General features: G+C 33.8%; 2 protein-coding genes across 3 annotated transcripts in view; one reads left to right on the top strand and one right to left on the bottom strand.

Annotated features, from left to right (window-relative positions):
• Nucleotides 1-21755, bottom strand: part of wge (BAH domain and coiled-coil containing protein winged eye) — a 277971-nt gene that overhangs the window by 223939 nt on the left and 32277 nt on the right. The window lies entirely within an intron of this gene.
• Nucleotides 4947-18503, top strand: LOC111507645 (uncharacterized). The gene is made up of 3 exons (XM_023162990.2): nt 4947-5255; nt 14757-15106; nt 18184-18503. Exons 2-3 carry the CDS (start codon nt 14785-14787, stop codon nt 18420-18422), a joined length of 561 nt encoding a protein of 186 aa, XP_023018758.2. The 5' UTR covers nt 4947-5255; nt 14757-14784; the 3' UTR covers nt 18423-18503.

The following is a 21755-nucleotide window of genomic DNA, read 5'->3' as shown; positions in this document are numbered from 1 at the left end:
GTCGTTTGTAGGGGTGCGACAGCTGGCTAACGGAAAAACATATTTCCATATTATACCTACATCAAGTATGTATTTTTTCGCAATTGAACAACTATATCTACATGAATGATATTATGAAAACATTCAAATTACCTATAACAGCACCAACATTTTTCATTATTTATGATGTGAATAAACATGATGAGTTATGTAAATTCATATGACTACGAAAATATTTGCAATCTATTCATCGTGCATATTCATGTACTATACATATAATGCTGAAATGTGAAAATCAATTTCTGTAAAATGTATAATGTGGAATTACATGAAGGCATATCCATAAATTACCACTTCTGATTTATTGTAAAATTACACGAATAATTTTTATAGCGTATGATATAACTTGATTTTAGTATCCTAATCTAGTCAAGGTATAATTGAAAACTGTTGACAACTGACAACTTGCATTAGTTTCGAAAAAAATCTTCACTGTTTCACTGTTTTATTTTACACTAGAAGGGAATTTACATCTATATTGAAAATCACTCGGAATAAACTTTTTTCAATATACAGAATTATTCAAAATAAATATAATAATGTTGTAAATCATGACCGAGAGAAAATAACGCCGGCCGCCACTGGTAACCATAAACCAATCGTGACGTAGCTAAGAGAGCGCGAATGCACAATGTACCCTACCGCTCTAGAAGCAGCAAGAATAATGTTACCGATTGCAACGGAACGAAGTGATCTAGTAAGGCGATAGATATTCAAAAAATAGTTGAAGTTTCAGTTGAACTGTTTGTTGTATGTAAAGTTAGATTTGATTATTCAGTGTAGTCAATTATTGACCAACCCACGGCGAAAAACGTAACAATAATATGAATTCTCTAAAGAAGATTCTTTAACAGCCAATATGAAATGACATAAAAAATTCAGATTTTTTCTGTGCCATTACTCGAAAGATACTTATTCGACAAAAAACAATAAAATTGTGAAGCGAATTCAATCTTTGGTGAAACTTGGTTTGTTTCTTGAGACCCTTTCCGACTTATCAACTTTCACTACCGGGTTCTCCATTATAACACTTGCATAAGTAATAGCTATTGTGGAATAACAGAAACAACAATATAACAAGTTATATACGGCCTTGTAAGATGAAGATGACAGTACTACACGGCAACGGACAACAAAATATTATACCTAAAATGAGTTTTCATAATCTGTTACCAAATATATTTATGGTAACTCTAACATATTTTGGTAAAAGAACAGAGATTATTGCGAGTTTCTTCAGAAAAAACAATGTGGAAGTGGTATTCAGACCACAGGCCAGGTTATCTGATTTCCTTTTCAATGCCAAAGATAAAGTGAACAAGTTGGAGAAATTTGGAGTTTATGAGCTTAAGTGTCCGGTGTGAAATTTCCAAAAAACGGTATGCTGAACATCAAATGTCCTTCAGGCTAGATGAATATGATTCGGTTTTCAAATCATTCCTTGGCATGTAATGTTGTAAGGGTAGTGGTGGGTCTACTAACGGGGCATAGCCGACTCAAGGAACATATGAGCAACTTGGGTTTGACAGGAGAAACCCAATGCAGGTTCTCCTCAAGAAGAGGAAGAATCCGCACTGCATGTGCTCTGTGAATGCGAAGCGATAGCAAGGCTGAGACACGCAAGATGCGGGGAAGAGAAACCAAGGGCTGCCAGCAATATGAAGGGGTCAGTGTCAAAGCTACGGAGTCTCATCAAAGAGATCAAGCTAGACAATGGGCTCTAACAACCAAGGAGCTCCAAAAACTATACAATTTTGGAGTTAGAATAAAAACTCATGAATGGTTCGAATCGTATCTTCGAAATCGTACTAAAAGTGTCAAAATAAATCATAAAATAGAAAATATTCAAAATCAGTTTGTATCGACACTTAATGACACTCCACTTATCGACACTCCAATGAAATGGAGTACTACACGGTATTTCTTGATATTGAAGGAGCATTTGCCAATGCACTACCTGAATCTATAGGATTGTCTCTGGCTAGAAAGGGTATGGAATCGACCATAACTGGCTGGATCTATGCCATGCTAGTAAACAGAACTGCAACTACGACTCTTCAAGGCGAGGCTATCAGGTTCAGGGTCAACAGGAGCAGCCCTCAAGGTGGGGTACTATCTCCCCTTCTGTGGTCGCTTCTGGTGGATAGTCTGCTTGATGCCCTCGACAGAAGAAAAGTTGATCTGCAAGCTTATGCAGATGACCTTGTCATTCTGGCAAGGTCCACGTCGGGAAGGGTAGTTTGTAATATCCTCCAAAGCGTGTTGGACGTTGTTCACAGTTGGTGCCTGAGGGAGCACATATCTGTCAACCCCAGCAAAACTGTGTTAATCCCCTTCACCAAGAGAAGGAAATTGGATGATCTAAAGCCACTTTCCCTCAATGTTGAGGTCATTCAATTTGGAACGGAGGTGAAATATCTTGGCATTGTCCTTGATAAAAAACTCACCTGGAACGCTCACTTGGAAAAAGTTTTACACAAAGCCAGACTGTCTCTATGGATAGTCGAAGGATTTGTGGTAAAACTTGGAGTTTAGGTCCCAAACAAATCAATTGGATTTATGTGATGATTGTCAGACCAATGATCACGTATGGTGCAATTGCTTGGTGGCCGAAGGCTTTACAGAAAACGGCCCAAGCGAAGCTCTCTGGCTTACAGAGACAGGCTTGTCTGGCTATCAGTGGTGCCATCAGAACCACACCGTGAGCGGCCATGAAGATCCTTCTAGATCTACCGCCTCTCCACATTTTTCTGGAAAGAGAGGCTAGATGGACTGCATACAGACTTGTGCACATTGCCAATTGCACAAATCAATTCAATGCAGAGTGCAACAGACTGTTGGTTGGCATTGGAAGTCACAGCATTCTGGAAATGACCTCTGACTTTATGCCTCCAACTGTCAACTACGAATACACATGGTTCACAGATGGATCAAAAACACCTTCCGGTTCCGGTGCAGGTGTTTTCAGTCGCAGACCCAGGACAGAATTATCTACCTGCCTAGGAATTTATGTGACTGTATTTCAAGCGGAAATTTACGCTATTGAATTGTGTACGGAGAGATTGAATAAATCAAAACCTCACTCACAAGTCAATAAAAATAATCTCCGACAGTCAAGCGGCGTTGAAAGCTCTTGGCTCCCACCGAGCAACGTCTAAATTGGTAGCAAACTGCCAAAAAAACTCTCCTCGATAGGAAGACTAAACAGATTGTCTCTGGTTTGGAGTCCTGGCCATACTGGCCTGAAAGGCAATGAAGCTGCTGACTTTCTTGCAAAGGAGGGTGCTGCAAGCTGCTTCATTGGACCAGAACCTGTCATTGGCATCGCTTTGGGCTTTGCTAAACCTGGATAGCAAGAAGAGTTATGGACTTCTGGCAGAATCTTCCAGGATTGGCTCACTTCGAAGCGTTTATTCACCCTTCGAAGCTTGATTCCAAACAGTTGTTGGGCTACAGTAGAGATGAACTACGATGTCTAACAGACCTTCTTACAGGTCACTGTCATTTGAATCATTACATGCAGAGACTTGGACTGTCGGAAGACAGTGTGTGTCGCATCTGTCTGGAAAATGATGAAACTGCAGAGCACATACTTTGTGCCTGCCCCGCTGGGGACGGAATCAGGTTCTTTGAATTCGGCAGATCCGTGCTCTTACCATCCGACCTGAAAGACCACTAACCATACAAACTAATCGGCTTCGTTGAGAAGCTGGGTTTATTTGGCCGAGTGTGAATAGGTGTGAGCCACAATAAACCCTTATGGGTTGCGGTGGAGGGTCGAATAGACCCACTCACTTCAGACCTACCTACCTACCTACCCCAAGGTTCTGGGTCCGGTTTTGTTTGTGCTTTATATTAATGATTGCCTGTGATTACAACAAAAGCCTTATCTTGTTTATATGCTGACGACACGTGAAAGGAATGAGTGTACTTTTACAGGATACAATTCACTCCACTCTCCAGAGTCTATATGTCTTTTCAAAATCGTCATCGTAATAGTACCACCGAAATAGATATAAAAATAAATAATAAATCAGTAGAACAATCGAACTGTGTAAAATTTTCAGGAATAGATTTTGATTCTAATCTCTTTTTCACCACTCATTGCGTAAATCTCATGAAGAATCTGAATAGCAAGTGTTATCAAATCAGAGCTTTAAGAAATGTTCTGGATAAACAAGCATTACTATTATTTTATTATGGTCACATTCAGTGAAGAATTTGATTTGGGGTAACTTCGATTCTATGAAGGATATTTTCATAACACGAAAAAGAATAATAAGATCATTGCTAACGTATCTTTAAGAACTTCCTGTCGAAGACTATTCAGAGAGTATAATATTCTCACGGTTTATGGTTTATTTATCGTTGAACTATTGATGTATATACACAAAAATTTAGATAATTACATCATTACAATACAAGAATAAAAAATGATCTACATATTTCAAGAAATCGTACAACATGGTGTCAAAAATCATACCAAATAATGGGCCCAATGAATATAAAAAATTAACCAAGTTGGAATATTTTAAATATAATATCAAGGTGCTTATGTTAGATATAAGTCCATACAATATTGATAAGTTCACAATTTTTTTTTCAAACAGAGTCGTTTTGATGTGTTTAAATTCTTAAATGTTCTTAAATGTGTAATATATATGTGTGTATATATATATACATATGTATATATGTGTGTATATATTAGTATATGTATTTGATTGTATATATTATGTTTTGAATCTGTTAAAGTGACATATTTTTATCTTTTTATTTATATGAGTTGTTTCGTGACTTAACCCATAACTTGTAAAAGTTCTTTTAAATGAATCAATAAATATACACGATAGATCTAAAAAGGTCGCAGTGAATCAGCCCATGGGCCAGCTCCCCGATCATCTAATCCAAGTCCCGTCTGTCAAATATTCTGACAATTTCGATTCTTGATTCGCTGTCAAAATTCAAGTGAAATGCGATGAAAATGCGCGATAATCTCTCTGAAATCTACGAAGCTAACTACAAATCGCGCGAATACATTGCTAGAGCTTGCTGCGACGTTATCGAAGACATCCTGAGAGTCACTTACGACGAAGAGAATCCGCTGACCACTGCTTCGAAGAAGTGCAGCCAGAGTACGCAGACCGACGATAACCTCCACTACGCTTTGATGATACAAGAAAAACTAGTCGAGAACAACAGTAATTTCGATTCAAAAGGTGGGTACTGTCTTCCACGTTGTTTTTCGTAAATTCCGCCGCTTTGCTGAGTTGGAGAGGAGATACCTAGTTTCTAGACAGTATTGTTTCATAACTTTGTATAATTTTAACATTATTATCATGAATTTATCAATCTTCTTTTAAATTTCAAACCTGTAAACATTTTACAGCACGAACTCTTGTAAAATTCCTATAATCAATTCTCAACCACACGACTTCTATTTTCCACGTGTCGGTTATTATCATCCTGACATGTTGGCGTTCGTTAAAAGTTAATTTTCTCACTCAAAACCAAGCTCATGTCAAAATTCCTCATATTTATCTATCACATTACCATCATCATCGCTATCTCATTAGTTCCCGTTCGCTTCGGTACACAAAACATATTTGCATTGCCAAAATAAATAGTGTTTAAAGCCTTCGAAGATGAAAGAGGTCCCAGTAATATTCAGTAAGGTTACGGTTTATTTATACCCGTTCAATCACCATTATGACAATAAAATAAATATTATTGTGAATTTTTATTGTAGGAATATTTGAGCCCGTTACACAGGTTAGCTCACTCAATCAGGGCCGTCGCCATGGGGGATGGGGGGAGCCTCCCCCCTGCTTTTTCGACTTGGGAAAAAGTTGGTGAAAGTTGGGAAATTTTGGGCCATGAAGATAGAAAAAAATAATTGTTAAAATAATAATAAAAATTAAAAAAATAAAAATGAGAGAAAAGAAAAGGAGAGGCAATAAAAAAGGGAAAGAACCAGGAGAAGGTTGGGATTTCCCAATATGCATAACTTTAAGAGAATTCTGAGTTGTTTGAAATCTTCAAAAGAGTTTAATTTCTCCCAAGTAAGAAAACAGTTCTGAACAGTACACAAATTTTGAAGTGACAATTTTACAAAATTCCCAACATTTCGCTGTTTTTTCGACTTGGAAAAGTTGAGAAATTTCGGGTCGTGAAGATAGAGAAAAAATAATAGTAGAAAACAATAAGCACAATATTATTTAAGTATTGTTTCCTTTCATTTGTATTGAATATTTCTATACAAGTGGATGTGGTGGAAGAAGACCAAGGACCTTGGTACAAAGTAGAATTATTCCCATTATTATTTTTATAATCACCAAAATTTATTATTGTTTGTGCATACCCTAACAGGCATGAGCATTCAGCCAATCTTTGGATAGCTAAGTAAGAAAATCAATATATTATAGTAGTAACTAATCCCTCGGCTTTCATTACTTCGAAAGTTGGGAAATTGTGCTGGTGGGGTTGGGAAAATTTGGATTCCCTCCACCCTTGGTTTTTCTTTTCGCTACGGCCCTGCACTCAATCTTTGATGATTTGGTGTGAAGTGATGGTGAAGCAGATGAAACTATTTAAAACTTGTTAGTAATGAAGAAATGGCACGGATTTGTTAACAAATTGGAAATGTTTTTCAAAATGCAAAGAAATTGAGTTTTGAAACCAATTTCAAAAGGTACTTAACTGAAGCCTTGAGAAAATATTACACAGGCTCGTTAAAAAAACAATGGATATCTCTCGAATCCTTTCACCATCAACGCTGGTGTTCCCCAGGGATCCATATTGTCTCCAACCCTCTTTTTATTGTATATCAACGACTTTTGGAAAAAACTCGTCGTTGCTTTGCTGACGACAGCACCTCCATAAAGTTAGCAAGGCAACTTGCAGAAAAATTATTGAAATATACTTTTTTAATTGTCGAATAATTGTCGAGGATTTGTGGTGAAAGATAAATAATTGTCGCGCATCTCCTTTTTTGTTAAGGGGTAGCCCTGCTAACTTGATATAAAGTTAGCACAGCACCCGTAGTAAAATTTTTAATATAACTGAAATATTAAAACTTTCATTACTAGTATTTGTCGAATAATTGTCGTAACCCAATCCATATCAAAAAATTTCCTGAAACGTATATTTTTGTAAAATATAGTATTTTTCGTTTCATACCTTGTAATATATGGATATTTTAAACCATATGGCAACACCGCAACAGACGTATTTAATTTCTTCATATATTTTTCAAAAGGATCGCCAGTGAAAAGTGCTAAAATGAATTTGTAATGTATTAAGGTGGAAATTATCGATAATTTTTTTTGTTTCATCTATTTTTGTAATCCTATAATCATGTCGAATATTTTTTGCGATTAGCAACTTATTGACCAATTATATCTCTTTCGACAATCGTTTATGAATAAAGATCAATCAAAAACAAAAGTATTGTTCAATTGTCGAAACAGCAGAATTGATATATCGTATGTAGGTATATTTAAAAAGAATTGTGAATTCAAAGTGATCTGTTTTTCAGTTAATTATTTTTTTTACAAAAAACAACTTATTGATCAATTGTCGTATCTCTTTCGACAATTGTTTATGAATGAAAAGCAATTGTCGCTCAACATTTTTTTTTTAAATAGGTGGCTCTGCTAACTTGATACAAAGTTAGCACGATCATCCCAGTACAGGTCTGAATAATTCTCAAATGTCGAAATTTTTGTTATTAATATTTGTTGAGTAATTGCCGTATCTCTTTCGAAAGGAAAAGCAATTGTCGCTCTTCAACTTTTTTTTAAATAGGTGGCTCTGCTAACTTATAAAGTTAGCAGGGTCACCCCTATACAGGTCTCAATAACACTCAAATATCGGAATTTTTGCTATTAATATTTGTCGAGTAATTGTCGTAACGCACTTTATGTGAGAAAATGATAAAAATTGAATTTTTCTGTACGTTATATTTTAAGAATGGTTTGCGCTAGATGGCAACGCCGCAATCAAAATATCTTATACGTTCATTAGTGTTTTCTAGAGATATTCAAAAAGTAAAGTATTGATGAATTGTCGAAATATCAGAATTGATATGTCGTATGCATTCCTGTTGAAAAAGTCAATTATATTAAAGAGGAATTATGAATTTCTCCCAGCGGGCAACGTGATGCTGTTTTCCTGTTAATTATTTTTTTTTACAAAAAATACCTTATTGATGAATTGTCGTATCTCTTTCTACAATTGTTTATGAAGGAAAAACAATTGTCGCTCTTGAACTGTTTCGTAAATAGGCGGCTCTGCTAACTTGATATATAGTTACCAGCACATCCTCCCCAATAGAGATCCCTAAAAGTCTAATCTATAGTTATTAATTGTCCCAAACTTTTGTAAAAAAAAAATAATTAACAGAAAAACCGATCACTTTGCCTACTGGGAGAAATTCATAATTCTTCTTAAATATACCTACATACGATATATCAATTCTGCTGTTTCGACAATTGAACAATACTTTTGTTTTTGATTGATCTTAATTTATAAACGATTGTCGAAAGAGATACAATTAATTGGTCAATAGGTTGCTAATTGCAAAAAATATTCGACATGATTACAAGATTACAAAAATTGATGAAACAAAAAAATGTATCGATAATTTCCACGTAGATACATTACAAAATTTATTTTAGCACTTTTATTTTTTTCACTGGCGATGCTTTAAAAAAATTTATGAAGAAATCAAATGCGCCTGTTGCGGTGTTGCCATATGGTTCAAAATATCCATATAGTACAAGGTATGACACGAAAAACGCAATATTTTCGAAAAAAATACGTTTCAGGACATTTCTTATATGGATTGGGTTACGAAAATTATTCGACAAATACTAGTAATGAAAATTTTACTAATTCAGTTATATTAAAAATTTTACTATAGGTGCTGTGCTAGCTTTATATCAAGTTAGCAGGGCTACCCCTTATAAAAAAAAGGAGATGCGCGACAATTATTTTTGAATTTCACTAGTTCGGACTTCCATTGTCTATTATATATAAAATGATTTGAAATCCCTGAAACAACTAAAAAAGAAGAATTGAAAATGAATACCTGAAAATAACAATTATATTAACCAAAATAAACCTGAAATGAAATAATAGTGAAATAAAATACAAGTAAAAATAGAACAATTGAATAAATAAAAATGAAGAAATGAAAAAAAAATAAAAATAAAAAGTGGAGAGATTCCAAGTCGCGTTAGTTCACGACGTTTCGATTGTTAGTATCTACAATCGTCTTCGGGTGATGACTTCTTTTTAAACTTATTTTTATTTATTCAATTGTTCTATTTGTACTTGTATTTTATTTCACTATTATTTCATTTCAGGTTTATTTTGGTTAATATAATTGTTATTTTCATCTATTCATTTTCAATTCTTCTTTTTTAGTTGTTTCACGGATTTCAAATCATTTTATATAATAGACAATGGAAGTCCGAACTAGTGAAATTCATCATGAAACATTGTCAATCACCTTCAAACAAACGCATAGTTATTTTTCTTTTACGACAAATTCTCGAAAAGTATTCGACAATTAAAAAAGTATATTTCAATAATTTTACTGCAAGTTGCCTTACTAACTTTATGGAGGTGACGACAGCACACTTGTCTCGTCATTCTAGGTCAACGTCTACGGAGGCTCATCTTCACCGGCAGCAGGAAGTTTTAATGAGGATCTAGAAAAGATTTCGAAATGGTGTGAAAGTAACGAGGTTCAATTCAATGCCACCAAAACCCAGGCATCGGTTTTCTCCAAAAAGATAAATGTTTCTGAACCGGATATAATGATGTCAGGACAGACAATTCCGCTTTCTGCTTCGATAAGTTTGTTGTGGATTAAAATGGAGACCAATATGTCTTGGCACAATCATGTTGCTGGAATTGCAAAGGTTGCTTCTCAAAAGCTTGAAACACTGTTCCGAACCAGAAAACCGTACACACCTCAGCAACTTTTGATGCTTTATGAAGCTCACATCAGAGTATTGTTCTCATGTATGGAGCTCTGCCTCCAAACATATCCTGAAGTTGCTGGATTCCATCCAGAAAAGAGCCATCTGCCTGATTGGAGACGCGAACATCACGTGCAACCTTGATAGCCTGGAACATCGAAGAAAAGTTGTAGATTTATCTCTCTTCTATATATACATTCACGGGAAGTGTTCAGGTGACTTGACACATTTGATTCCGCCAAGAGCGGTACATATTAGAAATACCATATCGAATACAATATTGTATTCGTCAGTTACAAATACAAGTGGCATAAAAATGTAGGAAGTTCTATTTCATATTTTTCACGATTAGAAGAGTCCTTGGAAGACTAATTCCCTATGAAATGGAAGAATTCCCTACTCCAGAAACTCAAGATAGTGTGTTACCGAAGACGAAAAAATGCATGCTTGCTGACAATTTTTCATTTTCATACACTGTTCACTTACGCGGGAGCGAGGAGTATTTTTGAGATGGATGAGACCAACATTTTTTTTTCTGAGTTTGGAACCAGTCGATGAGACCTTGATTGGTAAATGCTTTAGGTAAAATCAGCTCAGTCAGTATGTATTTTTACAGACAGGCGATACTCAATGCCTTGAAATTCTAGAAAAAGAAAAAGTGTGTAATGTCACATAATAATTTTCTATAATTTATCTTCAGTAAAATGCTCGGTAAAATTTTACGACGGCAAGATTATAGTCATGGGAGAAGAAATTGTGTCTCTTGTTAATTGAGAAAGAGGAACTGACTATAATTTGCAACTGGTTTCAGTATTCAACCGAAAAATAGTTATTGATACCTTTTGTCAACTCTCTCGATGATCAACTGGTATTATCTGATGAAATATGGGAAAATAATACTAATTTCTCAACACGCAATTGATACCCTGATCACAATCAACCAATCAATAAAGTTCTATCGATCCGCTTTTACAACTACTGCAATTATGATATTGATAACACTAGGTAGATATTTGTGAAGAGTTTATTACGATAACATAATCTAATGAAGTAGAGTCATTCAGATTCGCAAGTTATGAGTTTCATATGACTAAGTTGGATTTCTAAAAAAGGAAGTAAGTCGTTTCAAAAAAACGACTACATGTAATTTCATGTAACAAGAACCTTATTACACTGGAAATCACGAATCTACTAAGCAAATTAAATAACTAGCGATGGTTTCATTTCAGAGTACCTACTGCCTTTGAGTTTGCTCAGTAACTCAAAAGATAAACGCATTCCATAACATGCACACTAACAACACTATCCTGAACTACAACAGCACAACACTAAAAATGAATGAAGTAATCCGATCCAAAGCTGCCAAGCTGATATGCACATTCCAGATCAGCAATTCACAATTTTCCGACTCTGAATTGTTGTCGTTTTCCAAAATTTTTTTTATGTATGGCTGGCTCTCTAGCTTCATGAAAGAACTTTCCCAGCAAGTGGGCGTCGATGGATATCTCTCGAATACTTTTACCATCAACGCTGGTGTTCCCCAAGGATCCATATTGTCTAAAACCGTCTTTTTATTGTATACATTGCTTTGCTGACGACAGCACACTTGTCTCGTTATTCCTTTGGATTCCAGGACATCGGATGCGGATGTCACCGGCAGCAGGAGGTTGCATATCTTGAAGAGGATCTAGAATTGATTTTAAATTGGGGTGAAACTAACCAGGTTCAATTCAATGCCACAAAAACCCAGGCATCGGTTTTCTCCAAAAAGATAAATGTCTCCGAACCGGAAATAATTAATGTCAGGACAGACAATTCCAGTTTCTGCTTCGGTGAGTTTGTTGGGAGGTTAAAATGGACACCAATATGTCTTGACACAATCATGTCGCTGGAATTGCAAAAGCTGCATTTTAAAAGCTTGGTACACTGTTCCGAACCAGAAAACTCTACACACCTCGATAACTTTTGATGCTTTTTGAAGCTCACATCAGACCTTCTTTGGAGTATTGTTCTCATGTGTGGTGCTTCGCCCCTAAACATATAGTCTTCTAATCAACAAGTTCAAAAACATGAAAAATAGAGATAAAGATCCTAAAAATATGAGCGATAGCTCATTCGATTCGGAATCACCTCTAGAAAAATGTTTCTGAAGGATTTTGGTGCAGGTGAAAAACTGCAATTGTTATTAAGAAAATAAGATTTAAAAAAATGGTATTTAGTTTTTCGTTAATAACTCAAAAAAATATTAATATTAAAGCAATTTTTAAAAAGCTCGTTAAAGAGGAGGAAATTTCTGATAAAAAAGTCCCGACTCCCGAAACTCTATCTCCATTATTTCTAATTTTAATTTGACGTTGAAAATAATGGTATAAAAGGTATAAATAATTGGCCTAAACTTCGTGGAGCCCTTTTGGATATATATATACTTCATACGATCCTGCGATAAAAGTTCATAAAAATTAAAATTTATTAATTTGTTGATTATGATTTTTAATAACTATTGCAAAATGAAATATCTGAAAATTGTTGATGATTTTTTTTTCAATTGATATTTAGCTATGTCTGTTTTCACATTAAACAATGGCAGTTATTAACATTGGGTATGAATTTTTAACGTGATTTGTTTATTAAATTGTTTTAAACAACTAGAGAAAGTAAATATTTTTGAAAAAATTTTTTTGCTATTTTGTTGTCTAGAGATAATTATGATTAAAAAAAAATTCTCGATTTAAATTTTTGATTGTTTAAAATCGATTTTTTTATATTTCGATTGTTTAAATAATTAGTTAAGGAATAATTTTGCTTTTAAAAATCATAATTTACACTTTTAAATAGTTTGTCAAATTTTTTTTTTTATTTATTATTCAATTGTTTATTAATTTGTTATTAATGACCAACGTTATATTTTTTTCTGGAGCAGAAAAAGATTATAAAACAACTATATATAAAAAAAGTGCCATAAAAAGTATATTATGATAAATAAAAAAAAAGTATGACACTTTTTTATATATAGCTGTTTTTATAATCTTTTTCTGCTTTAGAAAAAAAATATAACGTTGGTCATTAATAACAAATTAATAAACAATTGAATAATAAATAAAAAAAAAAATTTGACAAACTATTTAAAAGTGTAAATTATGATTTTTAAAAGCAAAATTATTTCTTAACTAATATCTAAACAATCGAAATATAAAAAAATCGATTTTAAACAATCAAAAATTAAAATCAAGAATTTTTTTTAATCATAATTATCTCCAGACAACAAAATAGCAAAAACCAATTTTTCAAATATTGAATTTCTCTATTTGTTCAAAACAATTTAATAAACAAATTACTTAAAAATTCATATCCTTTGTTAATAACTGCCATTGTTTAATGTGGAAACAGACATAGCTAAATATCAATTGAAAAAAAAATTTATTAACAATTTTTATCTATTTCATTTAGCAATGGTTATAAAAAATCATAATTAACAAATTGATAAATTTTTATGAACCTTTATCGCAGGATCGTATGAAGTAAATATATCAAAAGGGCTCCACGAAGTTTAAAATTTATAGGCCAATTATTTATTCCTTTCATTCCAATATTTATGCCAACGGATATTGGGAAAAAATTTGTTAGTGAACAATTGAATAACATTTTGAAAAATGGTGATGAAACTTTTTTTCTACGGGACTCGATTCATTCAAGTGTTTAGAAGATACTAGATTTTTTTCAAATTTTCAAAATGACATTTTGTTATAGAAAAAATTATTTCTTTTGATAAACTCTCTTTAGCGGCAGCGCGCGCATGCCGTACCTAACAGCCGCGCGGAACCCTATTTTCAAAGTCAAATTGAAATTATAAATAATAGAGATAGAGTTTCGGGAGTCGGGACTTTTTTTCGGAAATTTCCTCCTCTCCAACGAGCTTTTTTAAAATCGCTAAAATATTAATATTTTTTGAGTTATTACCAAAAAACTAAATACCATTTTTTTCCATAATTGCAATTATTTATCTGCACCAAAATCCTTCAAAAACATTTCTCTAGAGGTGATTCCGAATCAAATGAGCTATCGCTTATATTTTTAGGACCTTTATCTCTATTTTACATGTTTTTGCACTTGTTGATTAGACTAATACCCTGAAGCTACTGGATTCCATCCAGAAAAGAGCCATTCGCCTGATTGGAAACGCGAACATTACTTGCAACCTTGATAGTCTGGAACATCAAAGAAAGGTTGGGGATTTGTCTCTCTTCTATAGAAACTTTCAAGTGACTTGGCACATTTGATTCCACCAAGACCGGTACATATCAGAAATATACGACGGACCGTGGCTATTCATAGTTTTAAGGTTCGATTCAGTGCACCTCGAAATTAACTTTTTAAGAACTTTTCAATTTGGAGAACTGCGTTTATGTGAAATAAACTTCCTGAGAACATTTTCCCAAATGTATCTAATCTCCAGCGATTCAAATACAATGTGAATCACTACTTTCGCACAGGCACCGCTCTTAGAGCACCTTAAGGATTTTTCTGTAGTGCTTGTGTTTTATCCTTATTCATTTTAAATAATTTGCTGAGACCTTTTTCATTTTATTTCATCGCAATATTCATTTTTCATATTTATGTTCTTACCACACTGATGTTTCAACCGAGGTTTCAACTAAAGAAAGACAATACATAAAAATTGTGATACTTTCAATTTTATACTGAGCATTTCTTTCTTTCTGGGTGGACCTTAAGATCATTTCACTGAGAAAATATACAAGAAATGGTTGAAATTAGACAACTGAAGCCGCGACTTGTGAAGTACATCGAATTGGATAACCCCGACCCAACGGAGTTGTTCGAAATAGAAAGTTATGACGCTGACGACGACCAAGACGATCTAAGTGTAGAAAACATCGAAAATAATCCGGAATCTTCCAACGAAAATTACACCACGGAGGACTGTAACGACTTCATTCAGAATTTTACGGTCTTGAGAAAAGTACAAGAAGCTCTAGATCAAATCTCTTATACTCTCGGTAATTTCCTGAGAGACAGAGATCATTTATTCATGGAGAGAAACATATTCAGCCTGAATAACAGGGGTGAGTAAAATTCAGAAATATTTCAGTAGTAAAAGCGGAAATACTTCATACTAACATTGTTGAAAAGGTATTGAAATTGTTCCCAAAAAGATTGGTTGGGTAATGGGATCATTTATTCTCCGAAAATTAATTGTTTTTTACCAACGTTTCGAATCGAATTAAATTCTTTTTCAGGTTTTTGTAACAATGAGTTTTCATAACATGCCCCCTAACAAATTGTTGTCGTTTTGAAGTTATAAAAAATAATAATAGATTTTTAGTAAAATAACTCACCGAAAAGTAGTTTGTCCGTGTCAGAAATATAACTCATTTTGAAAATGTCATACATAGTAGATACACAATGAAAAATAAATACCCGTTGTGCTACGAAATGTGCAACAAATTCTTTGTTGTACATTTCTTCGAATATTTTCAGAACTTCACTCAACTCATTTGATGAGAAAGGACTTTCCGAAAGAAAATAAAATAAAATAAAAACTCGTCACGAGGGTATGTAGAAATTTGTTCAAATACAAAACATAAAAAAATCAATTCGAATCAACTACCTTCGATTATAAACATTTATTACATGGAAATCATCTTTTTCATTTTGTAGACTACATTAATGTCATAAACGTAACTTTCAACAATATTTCAACTGAACAAAACTGCAATAATTTTGGGATAAATGATTTATTGAAATTTGTTAGTTCATCTTTGAAACTATTTTAAATTACCATAAAACCTTTATTCTTTAACTAAAAACCCCCCCTGTTATCCTCCTCATCTAATATATATAAATTATGTGTCACGTTGTTTTCCGCGATAGATTCCTAAACTACTAAACCGATTTTAATCAAATTTGCACACCGTGTGCAGTTTGATCCAACTTGAAAGATGAGATAGCTTACATCTCAATTTATATTCGCATTATTATTTAATTTCAAATTATTTGTCTATTATTTGACGTTCACAATTATCTGTTAACTCCAAAAAAATTTAACAGATGGCGATATATGTTGTCTAAATTGAGTGAGTAATCAATAGATGGCGCTGTAATGTTAAACCTACAAACGTGTCATACAAGCTACAATTCAATAGCATAACGACAACGTGAATATTACTGAAGTTTTTTTCCCAACACCAATTCGTTATTTTTAACACCCTCGACACGTGTTTCGATCACCAATAGATCATCTTCAAAGAGGAAGGATAGGAGGATTGGATAGGCAATATTGTGAAATTGATTTTTATATAGCTGAAAATTGTTTTATATAAACATATATTGTAAAATAATAGATAAGGCAAAATTGTAAAATTAATTTAGGTTGGTATACCTGTATGGTTGGTACGCCTGGATGGTTTACCTGTATGGGTTACCTTTATAGCATAAATAGGGTTAGCTCGCATCAGTTTCTAGTTTTAATATTCCTCTTTGAAGATGAACACGTGTCGAAGGTGTTAAAAATAACGATTTGGTGTTGGGAAAAAACTCCAGTAATATTCATTACTACACCAAAGGTTCCAAACAGTGCATCATAAGGACAACGTGTTGTTGAGGCTGAAGTATAGATTAAATTTATTTTGTAGTAAACGAAATACCGTGAAATTCAATTGTTGTTTCAATTGTTACTTTAATCATAACTGGCTCAGTCATCGGGCGATTTTGGCAGCCAAAAATGTTGATGTTGACGAACTTATCTTCCAGATACAACAGTTGTTATCAGGCGATCTGATGTCTTCTAAATCAATCGATACTGTTGTTGATGAAAATGAAAGTGTAAATTTTCCAATTGAATTTTTAAATTCATTAGTTATACTTGGAATGCCATCACATAATATTCGATTAAAGATTGTTTCCCCTATTATTCTCCTACCTAATTTGAATCCACCTCAATTATGCAACAAGTACGCGTTTGGTCATCAAAAGGATCACATTAAATATTCTTGAGGCAACCATTTTTTTCATTTTCCAATGATACCGTTAGATTCTACTATACCCTTCAGAAGGCTACAGTTTCCAATTCGTTCAGCGTTTGCCATGTCTATAAATATGTCTTAAGGGTCAAACAATGTTCATTTGTGATTTAGATTTGGTAAATCCATGTTTTTCTCATGGGCATGAGATAGATATATTGCATACATCTTGATTTTATTCAGGTTGAAGCCTGGCTCCCTTCCCCTTTGAACTGATGTTTGCCAGAAAGACAAACGGGTCATGACTGATGTTTGATGGTGGCATGAAAGTCCTCAGACATCCATACCGCCCTTCGCGGTATACCCTTACCTGGCTGTTATCGGAGGACATAGGGGCCTCATTCGACAGAGTGTCGGGGCCTTCTATATCGGGAGGGGTCGTCTACAGCGTAATCTATAGCTTCCCTGACTAAATATATTGCATGTCCACGTGTAGGCAAACCGTCGAATCTATTTGTGTTAGTTAAAAACAGGTTAACCAAAAATATTGTGCACCGATTCGTGCTAAATTAAATTGAAATTAAAAGTATTTATATTTCAAAGTTTAAGTGTCACATGTTAATTACTAACAACTTTGTAATATACTCATTTGTTACAAAATTGAATAAAAATAATAATAAATTTTAAAATTGATTCTTTTCTATTGATTTTCACTTAATATCAACTGTACGAAAATTTTAATCAATTGTGTTCAAAGTCCTTTCTCTTCAAATCCCAATCCAGTGGATTTTTGTACCAGCTTTAACGTTTCCGTCTTCTTTCGTAAATAATAATTTCATTGTACTAAGGGGTTACGGTAATAGAAAATATGTCATGGAGGTCGCCATATTTTTTTACAAATGGCATCTATGTAAAAAAGCATGGTGGTCCCCGTGACTAATGTTCTCCTACCGATCCTCTTAAATAGTTTACTACAATGGAATATAATAAATACCTTAGCAACAGCAACGCTTGGCCAGGTCTGCTAGTAAATTAATATAATGGGTATCGAAATATAGGCGAGTTGTCACTACGAACTTCAAAACTTACATAACTTCCTTATATCTTCAGTGAAGCTACATTCTCTTTCCAAATTTTCCTTTTCAATCTAGTCATAAACTGAAATAATTTTTTTATTGTAGGCATAGGAGTGGATGCACCCGATGAAGATTTACCACTGGACGTACGCCTAGCTGCTTATTTACTCTCGCAAGGTGACAACAGACGGGTGGACGATTTAATTACCAGGCTCAATCAAAATGTTGTGGTCAACGTCAATTTATCATACTATTTTAAACTTATGCTCGTTATGTTAACTGTCAACACCTTGTTACTGTTCAAGTGGATCATTTGGGACCATTTTCCACAAATTTTTCCTTAACTACCATAATTGTAACTACTTGTGAAAAATTGCTGCCATTTACTCAGAACGTAATATACGATTACATTTTCAAAAGTTTTATATGAAGATTCTTTCAATATCTTCGATACCTAATTTTTTTTCCTACCGATGACCTTAAATATGTGACTTATTACATACACTCCTTGTACCTATATTTATGTTACTTTGGACTTTTATAATTTTCATTTCCTATATAGTGGCGGATCCAGAAAATAACATTGGGGAAGGGCAGTTTACAACTCACAGTATGGGGTATATAACCCCTCCATAAAGCACCGAGTTTTTGGACGTTTTCTACTGATGTTCAGGAGTATGCATTCAGGAACAAATATTTGAAAAAAAAAACCATTGCTTAGATTTGAATATTGTGCTAGAGCTAGGCTAGAGGTCATGAGCTTCCTGCATCTTTTCTGACAAAGCTTTAAATCTTGCAGCAGCGGAGTCACGGAAAAGTTTGCCAGGGAAGATATAACTACTATGGCATTTCTGATCAGATATCATTCACGGGATTGCTACACAATACAGTATGTGAAAGAGGTGAAATTTCACTTATACATATTACACTGTCATTCAACTTTGTTTCGTAGAAAGAATTAGAAAGCCGAAACCTTTCTTTCCCTACATGTATAATTTTTGTCAATGTTGCGGTAATGAGATAGATCTCAAATGAAATGGAGACGATGATATAGCGACGATATAGAGTATATAGTTTTTTATTCGATTCAGATGCATGCAAATGAATGAATCACTTGAATTATTTCAAAATAATGATAGTATCGGTGTCAATTTCGTAGCAAAAAAGACCGCACTGCAAGTGAAATGCAATGCATTTTCAGCTGTTTTTTCGGCGTTCTATGATAAAAAATGTATGTACTTACTCAATATACATGTACAGCCCGTTTCTTTTATCATGTGGTAACATTGCTATATTCTAAACCGTAACAGATACGAAGACGATTAAATGGAAAAAAAGGTAACTGTCATCGGGAACAATACAATGGTAGAAGAAAATTTACGGGACTCTCGCCCTCCACGAATTATATGGGGAAAACCAAAAATGGAATTGTTATTTCGGAGAGTATCAAAAAATGGAAAAAGAAAATGTTATTGTATTTGAAGTGTACTATGACGATATAATAATAAATATTCGATAAAACGTTTCGTGTCAATATGGAAACTATAAACTTTTTTTTAAATACAGACCTGTCTTTTTTATTACAGATATTAAAATAGCGATACATTCACAATCCAATTGTATATCAAATTTGATATTTTTATAGCGTTTCATCTGAAATAACCATCATCATCAGTGACAACAATCAAACAGAAAAACGATTTACTTTATTATGAACTTTTGGAATACGGAAAATCAAAGCTACATGGCAATCTACATTAAATGCTCGAATTGACTACCTCTTTGTTGAATGGACATAAGTTGACGGTCCAGATAATTTCTGTGGCAATTTTCTAACATAATAGGTGTAATACTAATACGTGCATCTCTTATTTTTTGTTTGAGATGGTCGATATCTGTACTTGGTGTTGAAAAACTTTATTCTTTATGTATCACCAGACAAAAAAATCTAAAGGAGTAAGATCTGGGGATCGAGCTGGCCAGTTAATTGGTCCATTGTTTCCAATCCATTTTTTTGGGCATATTGCATCTAAATGCTCCCAAACTATTGCTGCGTTATGGAAAGGATCACCGTCCTGTTGAAAATATTGTATTTCAAGGCGGATATTCATTGGCAAGTCATGTAAGTAGCCATCGAATTCATTGAACAGAAAATGAAGATACATTTTACTATTCAAATGATTATCGTAAAAGAAAGGTCCATGGATGTTTATTCTCACAATTCCCAAACAAACATTTATTGTGGTTTCCCTATGTAAATGATGTGGTAATATTTGCTTACCCACAACATTTATTTGATTCCTCACACTTCCAGTAACCACACATTTTCTTGCTTTCTTTCAGTCAAATGCACCATAGTCCCTCAAATTTCTTTATAATCGTCCAAACATTTGGATGTTCGGATTACGATGATTCGGGTATAGCTCAACATAAATATTACTTGCCAAAAGAGGATTTCCATTTGATTTTGCATAAATAAATATCATATCATTCCTTTCATCATTTGAATACATATTTGATATGTTCATAAACGTCTGACAATTCTCAACAGATATTAACAACGCATTCATTTTTCTTGTCAAGCAAAGCCTACGCGTTTAAGATGGTAAATGAATTGAGATGCTATTTGATCAAACCAAATTATACAAAAATCGAATTTTGACCAAAAACTGATATTTTCGTTACTTCCAAAGTGGAGAATCATAAAAATATTACGAATTATAATTGATTAGGGAGAAATATGCCTTGAAAGAAGGATTACGGCAATACAAAAATTTTCAAAACGAAAAAGTACGAATTTTCAATATGTTAGGGTACCACCTGTCAAATTTATTGGGTTGTCTGAATGATATTTTGAAGAAATCGAAACAATTTACAAAAGAAATAACGACAGGACCGTAATTCAAAATAGTTGTCACTGTTGATGGTAGTTATTTCAAATGAAATGTAACAAAAATATCAAATGTGACATACCCATAGATTGTGAATTTATCGCTTTATCAATACCTGTAATAAAAAAGACAGGTCCGTATTTAAAAAAAAATTGATGGTGGCCATGGTGACACGAAACGTTTTATTGAATATTTATTATTACATCGTCATAGTTCACTTCGAATACAATAACATTTTCCTTTTCCATTTTTTGATATCCTCCGGAATAACAATTTCAATCGAAAAAAACGAAAATCAGCATTTTTTATTTTCCCCGTGTAACTCGAGAAGGACGAGAGTCCACATAAATTTTCTTCGACCATTGTATTGTTCCCGATGACAGTTACCTTTTTTTCCATTTATTCGTCTTCTCGTCTGTTACGGTTTAGAATATAGCAATGTTACCACATGATAAAATAAAGGACCTGTATAGGAATGTAGGCTTTCACGGATGGCGTCAATGTTTTGGTTGGTTTCCGGGTTTGACCGTGGCCGTCTTTGATTAGAATCTCAACAAGTTTCAACTGCAATTGACGTATCAACTGATACGTCAGAGTACTTCGACCGCGCCACTGAAGATGACTGCCGTAGTTGCAGTTGAAACGTTTGTAGATTGTAACCAAAGAAAACTACGGCAAAACCCGAAACCAACCAAGTCAACTTGCTCAATGTTTGTCATTAACCTCAATATTATCGTGTGGGATCGAGCGACAACATTCTCAAGAGTTATTGATTTCCAAATTCCA

Source organism: Leptinotarsa decemlineata, unplaced genomic scaffold, assembly GCF_025532065.1.
Source record: "Leptinotarsa decemlineata unplaced genomic scaffold, Ldec_3_MD MMD2_tig00026282_RagTag_RagTag, whole genome shotgun sequence".
In the NCBI taxonomy this organism is placed as follows: domain Eukaryota; kingdom Metazoa; phylum Arthropoda; class Insecta; order Coleoptera; family Chrysomelidae; genus Leptinotarsa; species Leptinotarsa decemlineata.
This window is presented reverse-complemented; position numbering and strand designations above follow the sequence as displayed.